We start from the raw sequence: 24,532 nt of genomic DNA, 5'->3' as shown, positions 1-24,532 counted from the left end.
GATTACCACCGTTTACCATCGTAATAGTTGTTTACTGAAATTGCTGTAAAGTAAATCTATAAATTATATTTTTTAAGTATTTGTATGATTATCTTATCTTTTGACCTTTATTCCAGGTGGTGGATCACAGTGGCTCTGCAGAGGAGGGGGCTGAACTTATTTATGTTCAGCTAGAAAAAATCGTCAAACAGGTACAGACCTCTTCAACCTTTTCATCAACTCACAGACATTTCTGTTCCCTTATCATGTCCCTCACAACCTTTTCACCCTCTCCTTCTAGGAGTTGCTGGGTCTTGAAGGAGCAGATGCTGACTCTAAGGATTCTGAGGAGGGGCGTGAGGAGGACTCTGGAGATGTGCTGTGGGACCTGCATGATGAACAGGAACAGATCGAGTCCTATCAGCAGGCCTGTAGCAGCTCCACCTCTCAGTTAGGTTTCCAGAAGGTAAGGGAATCCTCCTCCTCTCTCTCCGTCTAGCGATTTCATAATTCATCTCTTTGATTTTCTGTTGTCTCCTCTGATCAGTATATAGATCGTTTGAATGACATGATAGCTGCTCCTCCTCCCACGCCTCCTCTGCTGGTGTCTGGTGGTCCAGGCTCAGGGAAATCGCTCCTGCTCTCGAAATGGTGAGAACTTATTGATTCATTTTAGTCCAATATAATGAGTTTCTTCTCAATACAAATGGATTTCTTTCAAATTTTGTGAGGAGATATAACAAATTGTGTCTGCTTGGTTCTTGTTCTTTAATAATTTTCAGGATCGAGTTGCAGCAGAAGCAGACTCCCAACACTTTGTTCCTTTATCATTTCGTTGGTCGCCCACTTTCCACCAGCTCAGAACCGGTTCTTATCATCAAACGTCATACAGTCAAAGTAAGGAGTCACTGGCTTACCTCCCGTTGTCAGACAGGGATGTCCCTCCATTTTATTTACTAACCGAGTGATGTCCCTCTGTCTTATTTACCAACCGAGTGATGTCCCTCTGTCTTATTTACCAACCGAGTGATGTCCCTCTGTCTTATTTACTAACCGAGGGATGTCTTGTTTTTTTGTTGTAAAGCTGCTGCAGCATTTCTGGTCCATGTCTGGCTTGTCCATGGAGCCCAGTAAGATCTTGGAGGAGTTTCCTCGCTGGCTTGAGAGGCTTTCATCGCGCCATCAAGGAAACATCATCATCATCATCGACTCCATTGACCAAATACAGGTACACACGCCCACTTCTTTAACCCAAATTCGACAGTTACATGAATTTCCACCGAAACAACTCTTATAAACACTGTCTTCTTTTATCCAGCAAGCGGAAAGACACATGAAGTGGCTGATCGACCCTCTGCCTGTCAATGTTAGAGTGGTGGTGTCTGTCAATGTGGAGACGTGTCCACAGGCTTGGAGGTAGGACCCCCTGCTTCAATCACATTTATATTTATATATTTGTCCTGTTTCCTACATATGTTCTGTGCAGTTATATATTTTTCAGATATGCCTTATGAGCATTCCATTTGTGATACAGTAACCCCGTCTCTTCAGGTTGTGGCCCACCCTCCACTTGGACCCTTTGAGTCCCCGAGATGTCAGGAGTGTGGTCAATGCAGAATGCCAGAGCATTGATTTCAAACTTACCAAGGACCAGGTCTGTAATCATCCCACCGTTACCTTCTATTAAATCTCCTTACATCGGTTGTGAAGTAGCGGAAAGACATTTTAGTTCAGTGGTGGTATCTTTGTTCCAGGAGAAGAAGCTGGAAAGACACTGTCGCTCTGCATCCACCTGCAATGCACTGTATGTCACACTATTGGCAAGGATGATCACCAGGTTAGTCAACCCTCATTTTCCAATTCTAAATATATTAATCATCACTTGTCTTCCCTTCCAGTATTGTCAAATCACAGACTCTGCCTGATTCAAAGTTTTGCAGGCACTTGAATATATTTAAAGATTTATTTGTAGCATGTCCACAGATTCTGATGTGTTTTAACAAAATACGGAGCACATTCTGAAATGTATTTAGTGATTCATTATATCTAGATTATAATTGGTATAACTGTGGATGTGTTATTTAACTTGTGCTGACTGGATTGTGTGTTGTGCGTGTTGTTGCCACCCAGCAGTGGGTTGTGTTGGTCTCAGGAGAAGAGCGTGGACCAGTTCCTGCAGTGTCAGGACACCATGTCCCTCTACCGCCTGGCACTCAAGATGACGCTGAGCTCCCTCAGCACAGACAGAGAGCGACACATCATGAGAGAGGTGAACTTTCTCCGCACAGAATAACAACGACTTGTCCCTTTGTGTCCGTTAGTTTGTCTCACTTCCCCTTTTTCCTGTGTATTGAGTAATATGTCCTTTCATTTTCCGCCTCTCCTCAGATATTGTGCCTCGTATGCGCCAGCCATAATGGAGTGAGTGAATCAGAGGTACTAGACCTTTTCCCAGAGCTACACTTACCCGTGCTGTCCTCTTTGCTGTACCGCCTGAACCGACTCTGCGTGGTCACCCTCCGCTGTGGGCTCATTCGATTCCAACACTTACAGGTAATCATTCTCCTCGGCCAAAAAAATTATACAAGTGAAAGAACTTTGATATTATTGGAAAGTGATCAGTTAACAGTTTGGAGTTTATTTGTCCGTCTCTGTCTTTCAGGCGTGGGAAGCTGTGAGGTTAGAGTTTCTTGGTGGAGGAAGCAGCTCTGCGACTTACAGAGAGAAACTCATTCATTACTTCAGCCAACAACTCAGGTGCCTCAGAGTGGCTATTCTCTCCTTATGCAACAAACCTCACATGTCAATACAACTCGTGTCATTTTGTGTGTGTTTGTGTTTGTGTGTAGCCAGGACCGCGTGACGTGGCGTGTTGCCGATGAGCTTCCCTGGCTGCTCCAACAGCAGGAGGACAGGACCAAACTGCAGCTCAGCCTCTTGAACCTGTTTGTCTCCCAAAACCTCTACAAGAGGTAGAACACAGGCTGATACCACCGAGCTTGTCACATTTGTTCGGGCGTTGTCTCACGGGTTGTTTTTCACTGTGCAGGGGTCACTTCTCTGAGCTGCTGGCCTATTGGCAGTATGTGGGCAAAGACAAAAGCTCCATGGCCAGTGAGTACTTTGACTCCCTGAAACACTACGAGAAGAGCTGCGAGGGTGAGGACAGCATGACCAAGCTGGCCAACCTGTATGAGACCTTGGGACGTTTCCTCAAAGACCTGGGCCTGGCAAGTCAGGTAGAAATTCATTATTGATGCCCACTGCACATATTGTTCTTGTATCACAACTTGCATCTTCTTTTCACTTGCCTACAAACACAAGTTTCTTTTATTATTTCCTCACTCCACACAGTGACATTTTGCGTATGTGTCTGGTCCTGTCTATCTGCTTGTCTAGGCTGTAGGCCCTTTACAAAGGTCCCTTGAGATCCGGGAGACGGCCCTGGATCCAGACCATCCCAGTGTCGCGCGCTCCCTGCACCAGCTGGCCGGGGTTTACGTCCAGTGGAAGAAGTATGGCAACGCTGAGCAGCTGTACAAGCAGGCCATGGAGATAAGCGAGAACGCCTATGGTGCCGAGCACGCCAGCGTGGCACGAGAGCTGGAGTCACTCGCCATGCTCTATCAGAAACAAAACAAGTAAATGAGACTCCCTTAGTGATGACATGTATGTTATTTTTAAGAGTTGTACACATTATATAGTTTATTGGTTGTTCCAGCCAAACAATACACTATAAAACACGTTTAATGGCTCCCACCTGGTTCTTTTACGATCAGGTATGAACAAGCAGAGAAACTGAGGAAGAGGTCGGTGAAGATCCGTCAGAAAACTGCTCGTCAGAAAGGTCACATGGTGAGCACATTTCTCAGATACACACACATGTTGTTATTCTCGCCTCCTCAGTCAGTTACATCTCTTATTTTCTTTACTCCCCTTTTCAGTACGGCTTCACTCTGTTGAGGCGCAGAGCTCTGCAGCTGGAGGAGCTGACCCTGGGGAAAGACACCGCCGACTCTGCCAAGACGCTGAATGAACTGGGTGTCCTGTACTACCTCCAGAACAACCTGGAGTAAGGCACACGCGTTAGAGCCGCCACACGTTCAAGACTCACTTTAATTAAATATACAGTTCCAGGTCAAGTCAAATCGATTCGTACTGTAGCTGGTTATTTCTCATATCTCTTTCTTCGCCCTCCCCAGTGCAGCCAAGGTGTTTCTGAGCCGCTCTCTGGAGATGCGTCAGCGTGTCCTCGGTCCAGAGCACCCGGACTGCGCTCAGTCCCTCAACAACCTGGCGGCTCTGCACACTGAGAGGAGGGAGTATGAGACGGCTGAGGGCATGTACGAGAGGGCGCTGGACATCCGCAAGAAAGCCTTGTCTGCGGACCACCCGTCGCTGGCCTACACGCTCAAGCACCTGGCCATGCTCTATAAACGCAGAGTGGGTAACGTGTGCCTGTTGACACTGAAACCTTGGTTGTTTGTTGATGTGGAGTCTGATTTAAGGATGTGTGTTTTGTGCAGGGGAAGCTGGAGAAGGCTGCACCACTGTATGAGCTCTCTCTGGACATCAGGGAAAAAAGTTTTGGGCCAAAGCATCCCAGCGTGGCCACAGCACTCGTCAACCTGGCTGTGATATACTGCCAACTGGTGAGATTGTTCTTCACTCCTCTTTTGACACATGCCCATTTTTTTTATTTGAATGGCTGTTATGACTATGTGCAGCTGTATTTTAGGTTGTAAAGGATGAAGCTTATTGTGAATTTCCTCGTCTCTGTCAGAAAAAACACAGCGACGCCTTGCCTCTGTATAAACGAGCACTGAAGGTGTATGAGGACACTTTGGGGCGCTCACATCCAAGAGTCGGAGAGACCCTTAAAAACCTGGCTGTGCTAAGGTAAGAGGTACTTGGTTCATCTGATGTGAGACAGATAACTACTTTTACATCCATTAACTTTAAAAATATACATATTCTTCTGATTTGTAAATAGCTATGAAGAGGGCGACTTCGAAAATGCAGCGGAGCTTTACAAACGTGCAATGGAGATTAAAGAGGCAGAGCCGTCGCTGGTTTGTGGGAATGCCCCGTCCCGTCATTCCTCCAGCGGGGACACGTTCAGTCTGAGGGGACCGGCTCCGCTCCCACAAGCCCCAAGGTGACTGTGTTCACTCCCAGTGCCACAGTGACGGCTGTTTAACAGTCGCATCAATGTAAAAACACATTGTTTTCGTCAAAAGGGAACCAAACTGTGAGGTTTTGGGGTTCGGGCCATTGTACTGTACTTGCAGGATTTATGAAGTGTGCCATGTTAATCTGTGAAACCTGTGTGTTTACTAAAAGTATTTATTAGTATATCTAACATAATAATGTGTAAAGTCCTTTTAAGGGCCTGTAACTCAGGTTTACACCAACTTTAACAGATACCAATACACTTAGATGGCAATTATTGTCAAGAGCAAGAGCAGCAACGATTCATTTTGAGGCTAAAAATCACTCCAACCACTTTTAAGACACATTTGGTGTTTTTTTCCACTCTACAGTGGATATTTGTCTATGCACTCTTTTAAGTTTGATTGATGTTTCAACGAAATAACACTAAAATCCAGGGGGGGGGGGGATACAGGATGAACATTGCCTTAACCTGTTATGACCTTTATCTTTTGGGTTATTTTTTTAAGAATATTATTAAGCAGCACTTTTGTTTCCCTGTCTACATTCCTGACACTCTGAATGAATAATACCCGAGAGCTACTGTCTTTCAAATCCAATACAGTGCCATTTTTTATGTTCATGTTACATAAAGTGTTCATTTAACAGTATTAAGCATTTAACTTAAAAGGGAAGATGTACGGCCCAAGAGTCAAAACAAGCCTCAACAAGCAAACAGCATCTCTGGTACTGAAGGTAAATGTACATATATTTATTCATTTACATGAAGGAATTTAACGGAATTACCAAAGCACATATCATCTAAGTGAATGTATATGAAGCCAAAAGGGACAACATGTACCAAACCCTATAATCTCAGTGCCAAATGTAATAAATACTATGTATTCTAGATTGTTTTTTATATCCATGTATTAATGTTATGTGATTAAAACTGAACAGGACAACAACAAAAACCACAGCCATTATATGGATCAGATTGTATTCCATCTAATAAATACTTTATTGAAACAACTTAAACATTGTTCGTTAGTGCTGTTCTAGCAGATGTTTTCCTTAAAGCCGAGTGAATGACGGAGCGAATACTGTACATCATGAATTCAGACTGCAGAAAATACACACTGTGAAACATTCTACTGCAAAATGACCATAATCTAGATGTAAAGACATTTCATTGTCAGAACACAACTCCTTAGCAGTTTTATCATTTTTTTAATGTTCACATAAGTAATGCCATCTGCGGCACCTTTCATGCACCCCCCTCCTCCCTATTGTTAATTCAGGGTTCTTTTACATTTAGTCCCAAAGCAGCAGTCATTAGGTTTTTGTATAACCAAAGAAAGAAATGGAAATTACTTGTGAGAAAAGGCGTGTTTTAGCTAAAAGCAGAAATGCAGGACCAGACCACTGCCTACAACTTTCTCATCTGAGCCATCAGGTCTTCTAGACTCTGTTCAGTCTCCTCCACCATGTCTCCCCTCGGTGACTCCTGGTTCAAACAAAATAAAACACATTGTTTAGTTAAAGGAAGTTCTAGTTGTAGGAAGGGATGTCACGAGGACTGATACTTTTTTTTATAACTGGAAATGTCCTCAAAAAGCTTGAGAATACTGTTCGACAACACTGAATATTTTGGGGGCTCTACTGTTACAATATTAAAACGTGTTATATGTTTTATACTCAAGAAAAAAGTCACTAATACACAACATATTTCAATTTAATAAGATTATCAAAAGCATTGTTATCTTAGACAATCCTGACCTGAGTAGGAATGGTGTAAGCCACAGTGATGCCTTCTGGGAGGTCAGGCACGGTGCCTGATGCAGCTTGTAGCTCTGCATCAGTCACCTCTGACACCAGCTCAATACCTGCATAGCACAATTAGAGTTAATACATATGTGAGGCAATAGAACATGTTGCACACGGAAAATCTGGATAAATAGACTTGTTGCATGTCTGATACCGTTATCCGGAATAGTTTCTCACTCACCCCAGTCATTGTCCTCATGAACAACCTCCTCCTCCTCCACCTCTACAACTTCCACCTTGGGTCGCTCTGCTTCTCTCTTCTAAAAGGGAAGAAGTTACACAGGTAGGCGCCATTAACTCCTGTTTTCTAACTGGCACAGCATCATATGTGAATCTGTATAACAAGCATTGGTCCGGTAGACAAGCACACACACACACAAACCTTGTACGCCTCCTGTTGTATCCTGCAGTAGCGGTCGTTACACTGGGAGTTGGCTTTCATGTGCATGGTGGGAAAGAAGTCCTTCATGGCGTTGTAGCCCAGATAATAACTGACGGTACCAAACTTTAAAAGATACCTACGAGAGAAAACATAAGCTTTACACCCGTGGATTTAATGTTGTCAAGTTTCTTGGTTGGTTATAAATTACATTTTCTTACTTGAGAACATTTTGGACCAGGATTCCGGCGACCACACCCATGGTGGTGGGTAGACTGGCAGCACACACACCATCCTTCTTCAGAGTCTTCTCGTCAATGTTGGCTGCCACCACTAAGGGAGGAGCACACTAACAGAGGAGGAGATTATTAAAAACTCTAATACAACTTTATTCCTCAATTACAGTCACTGTATCACTACAATATACTGTTATGGATTAAAAGGGTGATGGGGTTTGTGTGTGTACATACAGCAAAGCAGGCTGTCTCTCCAGGAATTATGAGCTGGATGTGACCTGACACGGCGTTCTCACTGACACCAGACTCCATCCAGATCTGACCCAGTTCATTACACGCCTGGAAACAGGAACAGAATTATTTAAAAAGCACTATGTGGAATACAGAATGTACGGTCAACTTTCTTTTGACAAAGATGTATTTACTGTATTAATGGCCATTCTGGCTTCAAAGTTGTCCACGCAGCTCAGCACCAAATCCACCGGCAACCCTTCCTCCAGCCCTCCACGACTAAGAAGACACAGAATGATCACATGATTGCCTGTTCCCCTGTGTGGACAGAGGAGGGACCTAGAACATGAGGAGTCGTGAGGCCCACCTGATGCGATCCATGAAATGAGTGAAGTTATCCATGGTGGTGATGTTGTAGTTGTGGATCTCAAATGACACATCTGGATTGATGTTTCTGTTGAGGAACACGAAAGGGATTAGAAAACAAATGTCTGTGCTTGGGAGGAAAAGTGTTAACTGTCAAATTAACGTATACCTAAGAGTGTGTTCTGCTGCTTCCACTTTACTGAGGCCCGCCTGGTGAGGCTGGAAGAACAGTCTGTTCATGTTGGCCAACTCGACTTTATCGTAGTCGAAGAGGATCAGCTGGAGGAAGAGAGGAAGGGGTGAGAACACAAGCAAAAAAAAAAAAACTGAGGAACAAAATGAATGGCCATGGGGATAGCGTGGTGGAAGTCATTTAAATCAGTTGTATTACCTTACCAATGCCACATCTAGTGAGCATTTCAGCTGTTACGCTGCCAACTCCACCAACACCAACCACAGCTACTGTGAATGTCCGGATTTTCTGTCAATAGTGAAACAATCCATGCAGAGTAAACTGGCATAAAGAATAATAACGTCTTCTGGTATACGCTAATTTCTAGTTGCATTAGTCATTTGGGGATTGAATATCTGTGTAGCTTTACTAAAATGTCAGTTTTTGAATGAGAAAGCACAAATATCATATAACCTGTAAATCTAAATGTTGCCATGTGACAAAACCTGCATTGAGCAAGTGTTATTAATGGGTGAAAAAGGAGGAAGAACTCTGGAAATAGGTTTAATCGTGAAAAACTCTACTTCTGCAGTACCTTATAATAACAATACAATAATACTGCAAATCCTTATAACAATAAAATAATACAGTGATCTCTTTCTAGAATATTGTTTAGAACTGCAGATACCATACCTCATAATCCTCCACGATGCCCATTCTCTTTAACGCCATGAGACGACTGCAATGAAAACACAGCAGCTGTTAGCTCGAGCTCCATGAGACGATGCTGCCACATGTGTAGTGACTCACAACAAGGCGTCGGCGTCGGCGTCGCCCCCCCCCCCCCCCCCCCCCCCCCCCCCCCCCCCGCGAGCTGCGATCGACACTCAGAGAAACACATCAAAATATTTTAAATAACACAAGCAGCAGAGAGAACCCACCTGTACGGGTTGGAGTCCACAACCTCCGCGCTCATCTTGTCGATCCTGGGTCTGTGGAGCGCCTCCTCCATGGAGACCTGCTTCTGCTTGCACTTGATCAGCTCGTTCTCCAGCTCCCTCACGCGCAGCTTTAGCTCCTCCACCGTCGCCATTGTTCAAAAACACAAAACGTCAAACAACGTCAATTGAAATATAGTCAGTATGGATATGGAACCGAGGGGACGACAGAGGAGGTAGAAGCGGCTCTGGAAGTACACGTCCACAGAACTCGAATCAGCTGTCAGGATGCGTGCTCCTGTCAACATCGTCCGTGCAGGAAACCCGGTCGCATACCTAGAATGGATCCTACGTCGCTGGAGATTATTTGAAGAGTCTTTCGAGGAGGTTGACAGTCGAATTATTGTATTTAAATAAAATATGAACAACTGTAATATGTTTCTTCTGTAATAGGCTGTCGTGTTTCATGTAAAATTCATGCAAAACCTTCTAGCTTATATTCGGTGATCAAATACAGAAACGATACGGTTTAAAGATGTCTGTAAACATGTGGTTGTAGTAGAACGAAAGGAAATATGGGAGCAGTAAGATGAAATAATGAACTTGTTTAAAATTAGCTCCAGTGGTAACAAATACCTGGTTTGCACGTGTTTTTCTATTTGCGTGTGTTTTCTTAATGTACAGCGCGTTGAGCTCGCTCGGCCACCGTAGTACACGCTTCGACTGTAAACACAGCCGCACCCGGAAGCGACCGACCAGTCTACCTGAGACATGGACGAGCTGACGACTCCCGTGCGACAACAACACAAATTCAACGTGGGCAGACTTCAGGACTATTTGTCCGTCAGCGTGAATGCTGCCACACTCGCTGTCAGGCAGTTCAGGTCAGACACGGGAACAGGAAGCTCATATTTCAGCCGTTTTACTGAGGACATGCTAACTGCTTGTTGTTGTCCCTCCAGCGCTGGTCAGTCAAACCCGACCTTCCTGATAGAGACACCGTCAAAGAGCTATGTCCTCAGGAAGAAGCCCCCGGGTGAGCTGCTGCCAGGGGCACACAAGGTAAAGTTTAGCGAGTTAATCATTACTAAGTTAGGTCCATAAAACCAGGGCGAACATCATCTCTCCAGTAGAGGGAGACTGTCCCTTCCTTTGGTTTGTTGACGGAGGAAGTCGCTTCAGGTTATTTGGCGATGAAGTGTCAGAAGTAAACATATGTGTTTCTGTAAAATCCACATTATAAATAAACTGCTTTTGCATTGTAAGATAGGTATTCTTGCACTCTTCCAGTTTCCACTACTCTCATCCTAACCCCAGTGTGCTCTATGACTGCTCACGGTCGTACTGTGTACTATGTTATGAGTACTTATTATTATGCTTACTTATATGTTCTGTATATATATATATATATATATATATATATATATATATATATATATATATATATATATGTTCACACCGGGGATTAGAGAGAAAATGTATTTCAATCCCGTCCATGTCCTGGACAATAAAGTTGACTTTGACAAATACTTCTTCCTCCATTACATTTATGTACACTTTTATCCATATATAATATTGCTGTAAATAACTGCTGAAAATGTATGTGATATATTTCTGATTATGTTTAGTTATACTGATTTAAACTGCAGCTTTTCAGGACAATTTCTGTGAAAGAACAGATAAATCAATGGATCACAGATGCACCAACAGAAGACTGTCTGAAGTTTTTATTCATGTAGTACAGAATTACAGTTTTAGAATACAGTGATGTCTGAAATTGATTCTAACCCAAATATCTTGAAGCTAACATTAGGCATTGTGGTTTACCTGTGTGACTGTTTGCAGGTAGACAGGGAGTACCGGGTGCAGAGGGCGCTGTGCTCCGCTGGTTTCCCTGTCCCTCAGCCTCTGTTACACTGCACTGATGCTGATGTCATTGGAACAGAATTCTACATGATGGAGCATGTGAAGGTATATTTTTAGCTTTGAGGTTTTGCCCTCGGGGCGGAATTTCGAAAGACTATTTACAATTGTGCAATGACAAGAAGTGGGAAAAGAATCACATGTAAAAATATCCACTATTGTTTATCTCTTTTAACCAGGGGCGTATATTCAGGGATCTTCGTCTCCTTGGAATGAGTCCAGTAGAGAGAACTGCTCTGTATGTGGCTGCAGTGGAAGTGTTGGCGAAGCTGCACTCGCTGGACGTGGCATCACTGAACCTAGAAGGATATGGAAGAGGAGCCGGCTACTGCAAGAGACAGGTGAGATAAAACTTTGTCCTCCGTACATCAAAATATCTTTATATATCTAATCTGGAAAACATAAAGTTAATGTTCCAATATTGCTTTTGTTCTTTAAAGGTGTCCACCTGGACAAAGCAGTACACTGCAGCAGCCCACAGAGACATTCCAGCCATGAATGAACTGTCTGATTGGTTGATGAAGAATTTGCCAGCCAATGACAATGAGGTCACGCTCGTCCATGGGGATTATAGATTGGATAACTTGATATTCCATCCAACAGAGGTATAGCTTCTTAGTTATTTTACCGCTTTGATGCATTTAACAGTAAAAACTTAACAAAGTGTGTTTGTTGTAATCAGGCTCGTGTGATAGCAGTCCTGGACTGGGAGCTGTCTACCACTGGGCAGCCTCTGGCAGACCTGGCCTACTTCCTAATGCCTCACTACTGGCCCCCAGGCCTCAACGTTATCAACACATTAGGCAGCTTGAAAGGAATAGAAGGTAATGAAAACTGTGCAGGATTTAACAGCTAGTGAAAATGACTGGGCCGAAAATGAATTGTTTCAAATTTATTTTCGTGATCATACGCATGTGAATTTACAATTTTTGTCATCGTGCCTTTCCCATCTCCCATCTCTCCAACCAATGAGCAGGTGTTCCAACTGTGGGTGATCTGATCTCCATTTACTGCAGGTGCCGGGGGATCCCGTCTGCTTTGCCACAGTTGAATTTCTACGTGGCCTTGTCTTTCTTTAAAATGGCAGGAATTGCCCAGGTGCGTCTCCCTGTGTATGTGTCAAGCACAGCTATCTCTATTTCCCCTGTATATATACATGTAAATACATTTCATTTAGTAATAGTTTTAAATGGGATACTTGAAATGCACAGAGAAAAACAATGGAAACAAAATGAATCGATGTCTCTTTTTTTTCTTCTCTTCTGTTTCCCAGGGAGTCTACGCTCGCCACCTACTGGGCAATGCCAGTGCTCCCAATGCAGACCAGTTCGGTCAGTGTGTGGAGCCCTTGGCTGAGGTTGCCTTGCAAATTGCACATGGGTTGGTTGCAGATACAATTGTTTAAATGTGAATGAATGTACTGATATCAGAATCAATATAATTTGATACGAGCATAATGTTTATTCTGTGTGCTGTTATAGGCCAGAGTACAGATTGATTCCACCTGCTGAGTAAACTCAAGCCAGCCAAAGGAATTTGGTGTCCAGCTGCTGCTTCCTGTGTTCCCTCATGTCTTTTGAATGTGTGAGGTGTGTTTATTGCCAGGTCTCTCACAGGACCGACAGAAAACCGGCTTTTCCTGCAGACGGCTAGAGGTCAGGCTGTTCTCCAGCAAGTCAAAGACTTCATGACACAATTCGTGCTTCCTGCTCAGGAGGTCAGTGCCTCCTAAGATTCGAAGAGACACTTGTCTGATAGGATGATCGATATTGGACATGAGTTTGTCAGAACACGGAGAACAGAATCATTGGCATCACCGTGTTCTTAGTGTCGTGATGTCTTTGCAGATCTTTTTTGCTTTTATTTGTGAAAGAAAAGGTTAAGATTACTGTTCTTATTTTACCTATCTACTGGTTAACTTTTTTCCTCACAGGAAGTTGCAGAGTACTATTCCAAACACGCTCAGTCCTCCCAGAGGTGGCACACTCCCCAAACAATAGAAGATCTAAAGGTATTTCAGGATATATTGTCACATCCTTATTTATCTTTAATTGTTTTTCCACAGACGCCTTGCATAAATATTATCAATATATGAAAAAAGCAGTGCAGTAGTCTAGTATCAAAGCAGCCGAATTAGGGCAACATTGATTTTGTATAAACACTGCACCTCCCTTCTGAGTCATACACACGCCATCATCTATCATTGCCAGTTTAAATTAAACAAAAGCACTGGTTCTTAATTAATGATCTGTTCCTTATGTTTGAACTTGTCATTACTAACGTGTACTTTAACTGAGGCGTTCAGCCTGTGCACGCAGAGACTCTGTGATAGCACGTATCTGTTCCCTTTTCATTCTACAGGTGAAAGCGCGGGAGGCGGGGCTATGGAACCTATTCCTGCCGGCGGTCAGCGGCCTCAGTCAGCTGGACTATGCCTACATCGCAGAGGAAACTGGACGTTGCCTCTTTGCCCCCGAAGTCTTTAACTGCCAAGCTCCTGGTGAAACATCCTACATGTAGACAGATTCATGATCATTCAGAGGCCATGGTCAATATAGTTGTCTGTCACACGACTGTACATACAAGACAACCTTGCTGTTTGTATACACAGCATAGATCATGTGTGTTTTCTCATGCTCTGGATAACATGAGGTTAAACTCAACATGTCAACTCGAGAACAAAAACATGTTTCTACTCATCTGCAAACATAAAAATCTAATTATTCAATACAAATGTCTTTAATGAGTTACACTTGTGTTTTAAAGACCTTGGAGAGCATTTCGTTTTCAAATGAATGCCTTCATTTACGATAAGATGGCGTGTTGTGTTTCTCCACAGACACAGGAAACATGGAGGTGCTGCACATGTTTGGCAGTGATGAGCAGAAAAGGAGATGGCTGGAGCCTCTGCTCAGAGGAGAGATCCGCTCCTGTTTCTGTATGACAGGTATTTTCCATGACTGTGTACATCTGCGTCATTTCAAGATGAGAGCCTTGTGTTGTGGGGTCGTGGTGTTTTTCCTTTCTGGCCTGTGAATTGACATTTATGGACACAGATCCCAGAGAACCGGCTTTATCTGCAGGGGCATTTTCAGAACCGATGATAATGAGAAGCAGCAGAGGTCCATTTCAATTGGCACTGTCTCCAGTACACTATCAGAGGACAGCATTAAGTCATTTGTTCCTCAGCACAGTCAACCAAGTGCTGTGTTACACCCTGAAGCCCGGTTATTAAATACAGTTGTGTGAGGGAGGTTGGGACATAACTGTTGAGTAGGGACATGTTTTTTTTATTGAAATAAGTTTATTAGGGCTGCAACACAGTAGAATTAGTAGAGATATGGAAGTTAAGTTCAAAGCTTAAGAATATTTAAGAAATTATGTACCTGTTGTAGACTTAAGGCATCTTTTAGAAAACTGTCATCCTGTACCTATCAAAACCAAAATGAATGTTAAGGATGCAACATGGTAGAATTTGTCTGTACCCATCAGAACCCATTCCTTGCCCAGTTACTTGGCACTGCTAAAGTTTAGTTTTCAAAGCATGTGTTGTGGTTTCCTGTCAAAGAAGGGGTTGATGAGGTTTCACCCGGCATGTTTTCTACCGACTGTAAGTAGTCTTGTTCGAATTATCAAACAACAAACCCTCACAGTGAGTATTTCTCCCTGTTTTTCCTCCAATTTGGTTTCCACTCAGCCTGGAAAAAGCGGCATGCCAGAGGTGATTGCAGTGGGTGTGAACCTCCCTGCGGTTTTCATAAACACACATGGAGATTAGTAGCGCTTGGGGAATTTTTTTTGTCTGCAGTTTGTTTGGTTTGTTACACTGCGAGGAGAGGCACCTCCAACTTGTGCTGATAAACAATGTCCGAGTCTGACGTTGTTAAGACTCATCTGCGGTACAGTTGAGGTATGAAGATGTAGTGTTTCTCCTCTATTTATATCCGACTCTCTGGATGTGGTTAAAGCTGGAATCCAAAATTTAGATTTTGGGAAAAGATTCAACACGAAGCACTTTTCTGCAGTCTGGATATTGTTAGAGTCTAATTGTTTGTTGTACTTGGTGCAGGATTTGGTATTTTGTGAGTTTAAACCTGACCTGTCATGTCGTCCCCAGAGCCCGATGTGGCCTCCAGTGACGCAACCAACATGGAGTGCACTGTCCAAAGGGATGAGGACCACTACGTCATCAACGGCAAGAAATGGTGGAGCAGTGGTAAGTCTGTTTCTATTATAACGAATAAAGAATCTGTACAACACCAAGAATGCAGATTTTTTTCCCCGTCCATTTCGGTCCAAACATACCAGGAGGGAGCTTAAGACAAATAAAAAAGCACTCTTTATGTCTGTCTTGATTTACTTTAAACCATTTTGTGAGCAAACAAGAGAATGTTTTTCAAAGAGTAAATCAGAGAGGACCATTATGTTCAGGGAAAGGGTTGGGTTTATATTTAAACCAAGATGTTTCTGTACCAAAGTTAAATGCTGACCCACCCTGCTGACATATGGTCATCCAAAGTGCAGATGAGTCAGAACACATAAACAACTTTCTTAATAACTTTACAAACTCTTGGATCTGTGGAATTCTTGGAAAGTTCGTGTCAGACCTGTGAGTAAAAGACCACGTGCAGTTACTGATCGCTCTTTGTTTGTGATTTAGGATTTTAAAAAAGGACTTCAGATAAATGTTAATGTGATTTTAAGTCAAAATAAAACCATCAAACAGCAAAACATCTGCATGCACACATTCATTAAGTTTTTCTCAAACGTGTGCGTCAGTATTCTTTGGATTTAAATTGTAAAGTCTTTGCTGAGCGTCTCTATAAATTTGATTGGTCCATTGGGTCTTGTTAAAATTACTAAAACAAAACAGTTGGATTTGGAAGAGCTGCCCTAAAATGTTTAGGGTTTTACTGACATCATTAAAATATCCAAAAGCTCGTGGAAGTATTTTGACATTTCATCGCCCACCTCTCCAGACACTTTGAGTTGAAAGATATTCCAGATGTTTCCTCTCACACACATCTGGCCCGAGCTTTTGACTTCCAGTTTAATGGAAAACAGTGGTCTGTTGTTTTTGTTGTTGGGTTTTTATTTTTTTTTCAGCCCAGATATCTTTTTACGGAAAATGAACCAAATTTCCACTTTGAGATTCTGTGTGAGTCATGCTGTACGTCTCTATTCTGAACAATTCTCCTTATTCTCTCAAGTGATATTTCCTGGAGTAGAAAGCTAATCTACTGGGGTTTCGTGAATGTCCCCTGCCACTATGAATACATCTCTCTGTTAGGAAGGAATGTTTCCTCCTCACTGTGACCTGTGGCTGCTCTTCTGTCAAACTGTATTCTGCAGGAGAGGAAATGGGACGGTCTTGTCTTGACACTTAATTCAGCCTCACGTTCCAGCAAAAGCAAAAGCAAAACTAAGAATCTGTAGGATTGTGTTGGAGATTACGTTTTGCTATGGTAAAGCATTCCTTCGAGCTATCAGATGTTCCTCACTGACGTGTCAGTGGTGTTTCCCTACACGCCGTCCAAGGCGCTTGGCAGCCGGCGCATCGTGTCCCCCTGAAGGAGGATCTGTGGATCTGTTTGTACAGAGCTGTTGCCGTAGAGAAAAACAAAGTAAAGACTTCTCGGCTGCAGATTATATTTTCACCCCTGTCTGTTTGTTTGATTGTAAATGAGATTATACAAGAACTAAAAATCCGGGATGTAATATATAGAGTTTAAATCTGGTTTCATAAGGGGACTGTGGGGCCTTGGCAGAGGTATGAACACAACTGAGCTCCTTTCGGGTGTATACACTCTTTCAGTCATTTTGATAATTACACAGCAGTACCCACATTAGGTCGTACTAGATTTCTTTGTACAACTAATCTCCTGCTTTAGCCTAAACTTTCTGGAAAATTACTTGGCGACACTCTTCCCACTCTACCACAGTCTGCAGTTTTCTTCTTTGCTTTCCCTTCTGTGTAGAATTGTTTCTGCTAAACTCTGAGCACCGGGGCGGGAGGTCCTGTGCTCGGTGGTGTGGAAGCAGTGGGACTGTCCCATGGGCCGGATAATGTGCTGCAATTATTCCCAGACCAGTAATCTCTCAGCCGTAGGCACTTGTATTTACAGACAGAAGCACAGACGATGCCCACATGTTCAACATTGTAGGCAGGAATCATCATGCAGGTCTTTATAACTTTGGCTTTCGTCAGGCATAGTTCAAATTGCTAAATATAACAATTAAGATTATATGTTATATTGTAAAGTTGCAACTTTGATTTAAAGTTTGCTGTTTTGAGTATGGCGTTTGTGTTGGTGTACAGGTACAGCCTGTGATGGCTTGTTGATTAATGACTAAATTGGGTCACACAAGAAATTCCTTGTTTGCTTTGTCAGATGAAACTTGATACCGTTAATACCAAAGAAACTATTACAAACTCAGCCTCACCTTTTGTGTCAGTAAGAAGACACACCTGGTGTGTTTATGGCACGGTGTCGAGCTCCCACAGATCCAAACTGGGAGGCATTACAGTGGAAGGAGCAGAAGTTCCAGGTACTGCAAATTACAGTGCATTCATTTGTCAGACGCCGAAAGCAATCAGAAAGAATGCTATACAAAGAAAACTGTTATGTCTCAAGCTTGTTAAGAGCGAGTCAGGAATATAGATGATCCCCTTCCAGTGTAAACAGGTTTGAACACTGTTAGCATCAAACACTATGAGCCCACAGTGGATCTGCGGTGTTAGTGTTTGCTTGAGTCTAATGTCACATGGAGGTGATCCAAAGGGGAAAAGATTAGAGTCTCAATTGTGTTGCTGTATGAAATGTTTAGTCATTACATAGATCGACCAATGAGATGCACTCAAGCTTTATTTTAAATGCATTATTCAACATCTTCGAAATTGAAGAGAGCCACACGCCCGTGCTGTTTGCTGCTCTGGCTTCATTCGCCAAATCTGTTTTGTTTTTTAAATCAATGGGTCGACAACTGTACAGTCAAGTCCCAGCCCAACACAAAGCCATCGGATGGGATCAATGGGATCAATGGGATGCAGATGGTTGTACGGACAGAGGCACAGACTGTTGTGTTGAATTGGATTTGTTTAAAGTTTAATTCTAACAGATGTAGATGACACAGATAATCTTTGCTTTATTTAATAAAAACTTTATTTGTAGAAAATATTTTTGCTTCGTTGCTCAGCATATACAGTACACCCAATGCTTTTATATATATATTCATTACACTAATAATTAATGTACATTGTTAATTGTGTCTAGTTTACATGATAAAAAAGGATGTGCAAACATATATACAAGGATACAACAGGTGTTTACAGGAAAATATATGTGTCATGAGTAGAAGCAGCACTGTACAACTTTTCTTTACCTTTCAAATAGCATCTTCAAAATCAGTTTGGTGGATCACTGGCAGAGATGAGTGCCGCTTTCGTTCCCACTGCTCACTCTGACTATCTGTTCTCTGTAACGTAAGTGAGTTGGTTTGATCTCCTGTAAGAAGTGTTGTACTGACTGATAGCAACTGCTTAAATGATCAGAATCAGTTCAAGAGTAATGCTGAACTCTAGGTCGTTCAAAAAGACTTAGAAGTCTTTAAAAACAGAGTTTATTACCAATAATCAGCGAGAAAACTTTTCAAATATCAATAATTTTCAACAGAGATTGGTGGAATTTTTACAGCAGCAGCTCTTCAGGTTCAGGAAGCAAAGGATCATGGCTGTGTTTCAGTTCAGTGCGCACTCAATAGATTGATAGGCTTTGTTTTTTCTCGACATGAAAACCCCTTAATTGCTCGGGCTATCACCCTGTGTGGCTGCAGGGGGCGCTGTTGCTCAGTAAAATAACATAGTGTTGCTTTAAATAGTGAAGGTGCTTGTGTCTTGGTCCTCTGAACCAGACTGGGATTGCATTGGATTGCACGTGTTGAGTGAAATCTCCACAGCCGGCTCCTCTCTCACGCGTCTTGTGGTTCTCTTAAGCCTCTGTCCGAGGTGCTTGGCGGTCTTGAGGACGTGAACCCTGAAGGAGGAGCCGAGGAAGGCGTAGAGGAGAGGGTTGATGCAGGCGTGGGTCAGTGCCAGGCTCTCTGTCACTTGGAGAGCATGGTCCAGGGCCTTGCTGACATCGCAGTCGGTCACAATGTAGATGACGTCCATCGCCCGGCACAGTTTGACCACGTTGTAGGGCAGCTGGGTGAGCAGGAACACGGCCACCACAGCCAGCAGGACCCGCAGGGTGCGCCACTTCCGGTCTCTGCGCACCCCGGCCGCCCGGCTCAGGATCCGGCCCACCGAGCAGTAGCAAACCACCATGACCAAGAAAGGCAGTACGAATCTAAGTGTCACCTCCAGCAGCTCCAAGGCCGCCTTTGCTGGTCTGGCCATGCCATGGGGATAGACGGCTGTGCAGGCCATCCGGTTGTGAGAGTGTTTCACTTTGGAGAAGATAAGTTCGGGAAGGCCGAGAAAGCTGGCCACAGCCCACAACACCACACACACCAGGAGCCATTGTCTCCTTAGCCGGGCACCTGTCCCAGTCCTGCCTGACGGACTTTGGGTTATTGCGCGGTAGCGATCCACACTGATACACGCCAGCAGCAGCATCCCACAGCTGAAGTTGGCACTGTAGAGGAAGGAGGTGATCTTGCAGGCTGCCGAACCCAACTGCCAGCCATGAACAGCATCAGCGGCCCAGAAGGGGAGGGTGAGGAGGAGCAGCAGGTCGGAAATGGCGAGGTTAAGGATGCACACATCTGTCAGGGTTCGTAGTCTCAGCTTCGATGTGTAGACCACCACGACCAGGGTGTTCCCGGCCAGACCGACCACCAGAGCCAGGGCATAGACGATTGGGAGGTAGTATCTGGCAAAGGAGCGCACCGTCTCTTTGTCGCAGACACTGTGTTCATAATCGTAATCATAGGTGTCGTTGAAGTCCTCGTCCTCGTGATAAGAGACATTTTCCATTGTTTTGTTTTTTTCTGTACGGGGGAAAAGAAGGTACCTTTTACTTTCAAATTTGAGAACATTTCACTTTGCTCTTTTTTAATTCCTCATGCTGTGATTCACACTATGAAACAAATAATCAGCCTATTGTGTTGTGTCACAGAACGAGATCAAATCACCGTGAGCTCCTCTGCAACAGGACAGAGAGGTTGTTTCTGTTTGGTGCATCAGAGGAATCTCTCCTGCGTGGCTTCCCTAATGGCCTAAGCCATGTGTGTTGGCTTGAATAACCCCAGTGAAAACAGCTCTGAGGGATGACAAGCAGACAAGAGGACCCACCGATCCTCTAATTACCCTTTGAATTCAGATAGTGTTAATTTTGTTGGATACCGTGATCAATGTCCGCAGCTCCAAGTTCCTCTGTTTGAGTGATTATCGGCATTTGGCCCATAGGAGAGCGTCAAGAGCTGAGGAATGACAGGAACTATGTGGGAGGAGAGATGAGGACGACACGCGGGTGTAACCGAGGTCTCTCAACAGATTCAAATCCCAGGATGTTGCTTTTTACTGGTGCCACAGGCATCTAGACTCATTGTATTGTTAACAAACCCTCACAGTTGTTTGCTCCATATGTTATGTCTGCTGAGGACCACTAAATACTGAGCTGTGTGTGTGTGTGTGTGTGTGTGAACAAGTTGACTCTTGTCTCTGATCAAAAGAGATAATTCTCTTTGGAAAACAATATATTAAAACCTTGAGGAAACAACACAATCCAACTAAATAGAAGTTAATACTTTAGGTCATGAAGATGTTATTACTATTCACGTGACATTTGTAGGAAACTGAGAAATCCAACAGCAAAATTGACGGATGATATAAATCATGGCCAAAAACCAGTGTATTTTGCATCTCACAAATGTTTTGTTAAAACGTGTTAATTACAAAGATGACAGTTTGTCATTTTTATGAAACGTTTCCAGATTCGTTACATAATGAGTCATTATCTCCGAAATGGGAGGAGCAGGAATTTTGGAACAGATGTTCATGGGAACACAGAAATGTCAAGTATTCTCCTGCTGTCAACAGCTGCACATCATATGCAAGAGGAGGAATGGGTTAATACGTTTGTGTTGCTGTTTTTTCTGTTATTTGGTCTTCACAAATTAAATGAAATAGACAAATGTAAATTAATATTTAGTTATAAGATGAATGTGAGGATAATTGGAAAGGTAATCCTACTTTGCAAACAATATAAATCTAAACACACTTTTTACATCGTAATAAAATGAGATTTATTAGTTGTGACCATTTTTATTTACGTTTAAATTATACAACATCAAAATGTTAAAGAGTCATTTTATTCTGACAGTAGAGTTTTAACCTAAAGCAACAGAGACTATAGTGATAACGATTGACTTTGGTTGCTGATCAGAAAACCAAGAGTGAAACTGTGATGAGATAAAAACAAAACCACTCAAAACAAATGCATCAGGCTCAGTTTAGCTTGTTATCATTACCTCACTGTGGTTATAATAACCTCATAAAATATCCTGGACTTTGACTGTTGTTCTAGCACCGAAGGGAACCGTTGACTTCACAAGTTACAATACATTTCCATGTAAATGCAGAAATCAAACAACATAGTTAAAACATTCTATTTGTTTAATACACGTCTGGTAAAGATTGTGGATTCAAGATTTCTGTTTGTTCTTCTAGTCAGAGTTTGGCTTGTTTTTGTTATTGAAATAATAAAGTATTTTAAGAAAACAGGAATGTAGGGAGATGTTCTTACCTCCTGTCAGTTGCTTAGTGAAGTTGATTGTTAAGAATCCGTTTAGTTTTTCAGAATCACAAACAGTTGTAATGAGTCCTGAGGAGAAAAGCTGTGTTTCCTGCAGGACTGAAGTGACTGATCCCTTTGCCTCTCGGCCCCGTCCCGCCTCCCTCTGCTGTCGACACGCTCCTCACCACGTAGCTCTGCTCTCTCGCTGGTTCCCACTCGTGATGTCACACAGGGAGTCTCCTGGTCGCCGCAGTTTGTCCCAGTTACAGAACTTATTGTGTGGTTTGCGGGAAATGTTCAGCTCGGTGTTTACCAGCCTGACTCACATCTGCATCTGACTAAATCACTCTATTTTACTTTTACCTTGAAATGTTTAAGTATTTTAGTTTTCTAGCTTGTTCTTCTTTTCAATACAATTTCAGTTTCCTCAGAGATGTTGCACTCGTCTCTGCATGTTTCTGTATAAAGATTAAAATACTTTGATTTAGAACTAGATGTATAAAACCTTTTAAATAAAACAAAACCTTTTTAGTAAAGTAAAGAGACGTCAGTTTACACGTCATATATCATTTTACACACGATCCTGACATAAACACTTTCTTACAACTTCAACATCATAGAATCTAAATATTTGGATGTCACGTTCAAAGGAAGATGAATTACTGCTTTTCATTCCGGTGGTGATAAGTCGTGTATGGACACGGCTGTCGAGTCACCTCACCGCGGAATTAACAGGGAAACTAAATTAACAAGGAAAACCAAACAGGCTTTTGTATATGGTGCGTGAACTCTGGGTGGAGTTGGGTGTGGAGAAAATGTTGTTTTGCCACAATGAAGGCACCGTAACCCGAACCGCGATCACAGAGAGTTTAAAAACCACTGTGTTCTTATGTCTCATGAGCTTTGACTGGAAATAATCAAATGTCTCATCTGTAGCTGTCTGGCGTCCATATGTCCTGTCCTCAGGGGACAGGTGTTTTTCACTTGGAACAGGAATATAAACAGGAAGGCAGATCATTGGTCACCTCAACTGGGCCTTAGGGAACCAAGATCTTTTCTGAATAGACTGTTATTAAAGTTTATTGCATCCACGGGGAGGTTATGTTTTCACCCCTGTCCGTTTGTTTGTTTGTTTGTTTGTTTGTTTGTAAGCAGGATTACACAAAAACTACCGGACAGATTACAATGAAACTCGATGGAAGGATGTTGTGTTCGAAATTTTTATTAACTTTCTTGAACATTGTGAGTTCTGTCAGACAACTCACGTTTGATCATGTAATATATTTATTACAACAGATTTAGTGTTTGGCGTCTAGGCTCCAACTTAATCACTCCCCCATATGATTACACAGGAATGATGGGAGTGATGAGCAAATACTTGTAACCCCCCGTTGGAGCCTACAGGTGGATGCTGGGCCTATAGGTGAATGCTGGGGTGGTGTAGGGACTGTAGCAACAGGTAGCCATACTGCAGCAGCAGTGCGAGCAAGAGGGGTTGATGGGAAATGTCTCTCTGGTTAAATAGACCACCTGATAAGGTGGGTGTGTATTATAGATGGTTGTGGAGATTGAGGTATATCACATGATGTATGTCACATGATGTATGTCACGTGATTGGCGCAGCGCAGCTCGAGTTGCCTGCCAGAACTAGCTCGCAGGCGTCGCCATATAAATGGCGGATATTTATGAGAATGAGAATGAATGAACATTTTATGCAGGATCCAAACACTAATCTGTATCTAGTGCATTTAAATGTGGTGTCATAAGGGGGCTCGGTCTCGGCGGAGGTGTGTGCTCTCCTTCGTAATAATATCATCTGGTTATTCATTTCATCACTTCCTCTGCATCTGCTCTGTCTAACACCTTGTAAAGTTGATTAATACTGCTGTGTGTCTGTATGACCTCGCCCTCTAGTGGGAGCTCTGGACAGTGTTTGTACGTTTTTGAATTATGTTTACCAGGTACAACTCATAGTTTCAACTTCTCTCCAACAAAGAAAATCTCTTAAATGACAAACTGAGAGTTACTACGGGTGAAAATATGAACCTGTGGCTGCGATGCCGTCAATCTGTCACAGCCTCTCAGTTTCCGACCGCACACTCCGGTCTCGGGAAGTTTAAGGACAAACTCAAACTGTGAAAAGTTGTTTGTCCCTGTTGTTTGTCGAATCCCAACATCGAGGAGACTGGAACACAAATTAACCTCAGTGTTTCTGTCTGTTCCCTGCAGGTGCTGGAAATCCTCAATGCAAAGTGGCCATCGTGATGTGCAGGGGCCCTTCTCCAGATGTTGGCAGCAGGTCAGAGGAGCAGTTTCATGTTTGTTTCCCTCCTCTGGTGTTTGAGACACTTTTTCCCGTCTTCTGTTTTTTTTTTATTGTTTTCCATTGAAATGCTGCTGTGCTACTTGTTTGCGAAACCTTTGCACTTCTCACCCGTTAACCTCCCTCTGTTATATTACTATTGTAATGGAGGTGGACTCTACTCAGGGACGGAGTGCACTTCCCAGCATGCACTTGCATTTTAAACCACCCTGCCAAATGATTGATGTATCACGAGGCATTAAATCAAATCTTGTTGACGCTTGTGGCG

The 24,532-nt window shown here is 43.0% G+C and overlaps 3 protein-coding genes across 6 annotated transcripts in view; 1 reads left to right on the top strand and 2 right to left on the bottom strand.

Moving 5' to 3' along the window:
- Nucleotides 1–24,532, top strand: part of LOC128425847 (nephrocystin-3) — a 29,795-nt gene that overhangs the window by 2,521 nt on the left and 2,742 nt on the right. For 2 of the 4 annotated variants that reach the window (XM_053412677.1, XM_053412676.1), the window contains 20 exons: nt 117–191; nt 281–445; nt 527–630; nt 762–876; nt 1,064–1,207; nt 1,298–1,395; nt 1,531–1,633; nt 1,734–1,816; nt 2,110–2,248; nt 2,368–2,532; nt 2,642–2,736; nt 2,829–2,951; nt 3,029–3,218; nt 3,379–3,620; nt 3,759–3,834; nt 3,924–4,051; nt 4,182–4,422; nt 4,506–4,631; nt 4,763–4,878; nt 4,973–6,168. In XM_053412677.1, the coding sequence (XP_053268652.1) occupies nt 117–191; nt 281–445; nt 527–630; nt 762–876; nt 1,064–1,207; nt 1,298–1,395; nt 1,531–1,633; nt 1,734–1,816; nt 2,110–2,248; nt 2,368–2,532; nt 2,642–2,736; nt 2,829–2,951; nt 3,029–3,218; nt 3,379–3,620; nt 3,759–3,834; nt 3,924–4,051; nt 4,182–4,422; nt 4,506–4,631; nt 4,763–4,878; nt 4,973–5,141 (2,697 nt within the window). In that variant the 3' untranslated portion in view covers nt 5,142–6,168. Of the gene's footprint in view, nt 1–116; nt 192–280; nt 446–526; nt 631–761; nt 877–1,063; nt 1,208–1,297; nt 1,396–1,530; nt 1,634–1,733; nt 1,817–2,109; nt 2,249–2,367; nt 2,533–2,641; nt 2,737–2,828; nt 2,952–3,028; nt 3,219–3,378; nt 3,621–3,758; nt 3,835–3,923; nt 4,052–4,181; nt 4,423–4,505; nt 4,632–4,762; nt 4,879–4,972; nt 6,169–10,000; nt 10,164–10,241; nt 10,342–11,124; nt 11,251–11,381; nt 11,544–11,642; nt 11,808–11,884; nt 12,027–12,178; nt 12,301–12,475; nt 12,583–12,807; nt 12,920–13,135; nt 13,214–13,563; nt 13,703–14,041; nt 14,150–15,319; nt 15,419–24,170; nt 24,241–24,532 lie in introns of those variants that run through there. The other 2 variants (XM_053412679.1, XM_053412678.1) reach the window with 2 other exon arrangements.
- uba5 (ubiquitin-like modifier activating enzyme 5) lies at nt 6,128–9,602 on the bottom strand. The gene is made up of 12 exons (XM_053412684.1): nt 9,283–9,602; nt 9,035–9,080; nt 8,561–8,650; nt 8,339–8,448; nt 8,171–8,257; nt 7,998–8,082; nt 7,807–7,911; nt 7,558–7,685; nt 7,340–7,475; nt 7,139–7,217; nt 6,910–7,016; nt 6,128–6,637 (listed from the first exon to the last, which is right to left on the bottom strand). The coding sequence occupies exons 1-12, from the start codon at nt 9,432–9,434 to the stop codon at nt 6,560–6,562; spliced, it is 1,203 nt and encodes a 400-aa protein (XP_053268659.1). The 5' UTR covers nt 9,435–9,602; the 3' UTR covers nt 6,128–6,559.
- On the bottom strand, nt 18,292–22,165 carry ackr4b (atypical chemokine receptor 4b). Its single transcript, XM_053412685.1, has 2 exons — nt 21,951–22,165; nt 18,292–20,193 (listed from the first exon to the last, which is right to left on the bottom strand). The coding sequence occupies exon 2, from the start codon at nt 20,177–20,179 to the stop codon at nt 19,073–19,075; it is 1,107 nt and encodes a 368-aa protein (XP_053268660.1). The 5' UTR covers nt 20,180–20,193; nt 21,951–22,165; the 3' UTR covers nt 18,292–19,072.

The sequence above is a fragment of the Pleuronectes platessa genome, chromosome 20 (assembly GCF_947347685.1).
Source record: "Pleuronectes platessa chromosome 20, fPlePla1.1, whole genome shotgun sequence".
NCBI classification, from domain to species: domain Eukaryota; kingdom Metazoa; phylum Chordata; class Actinopteri; order Pleuronectiformes; family Pleuronectidae; genus Pleuronectes; species Pleuronectes platessa.
The sequence above is the reverse complement of the archived record's forward strand: the minus strand, read 5'-3'. Positions and strand labels throughout refer to the sequence as shown.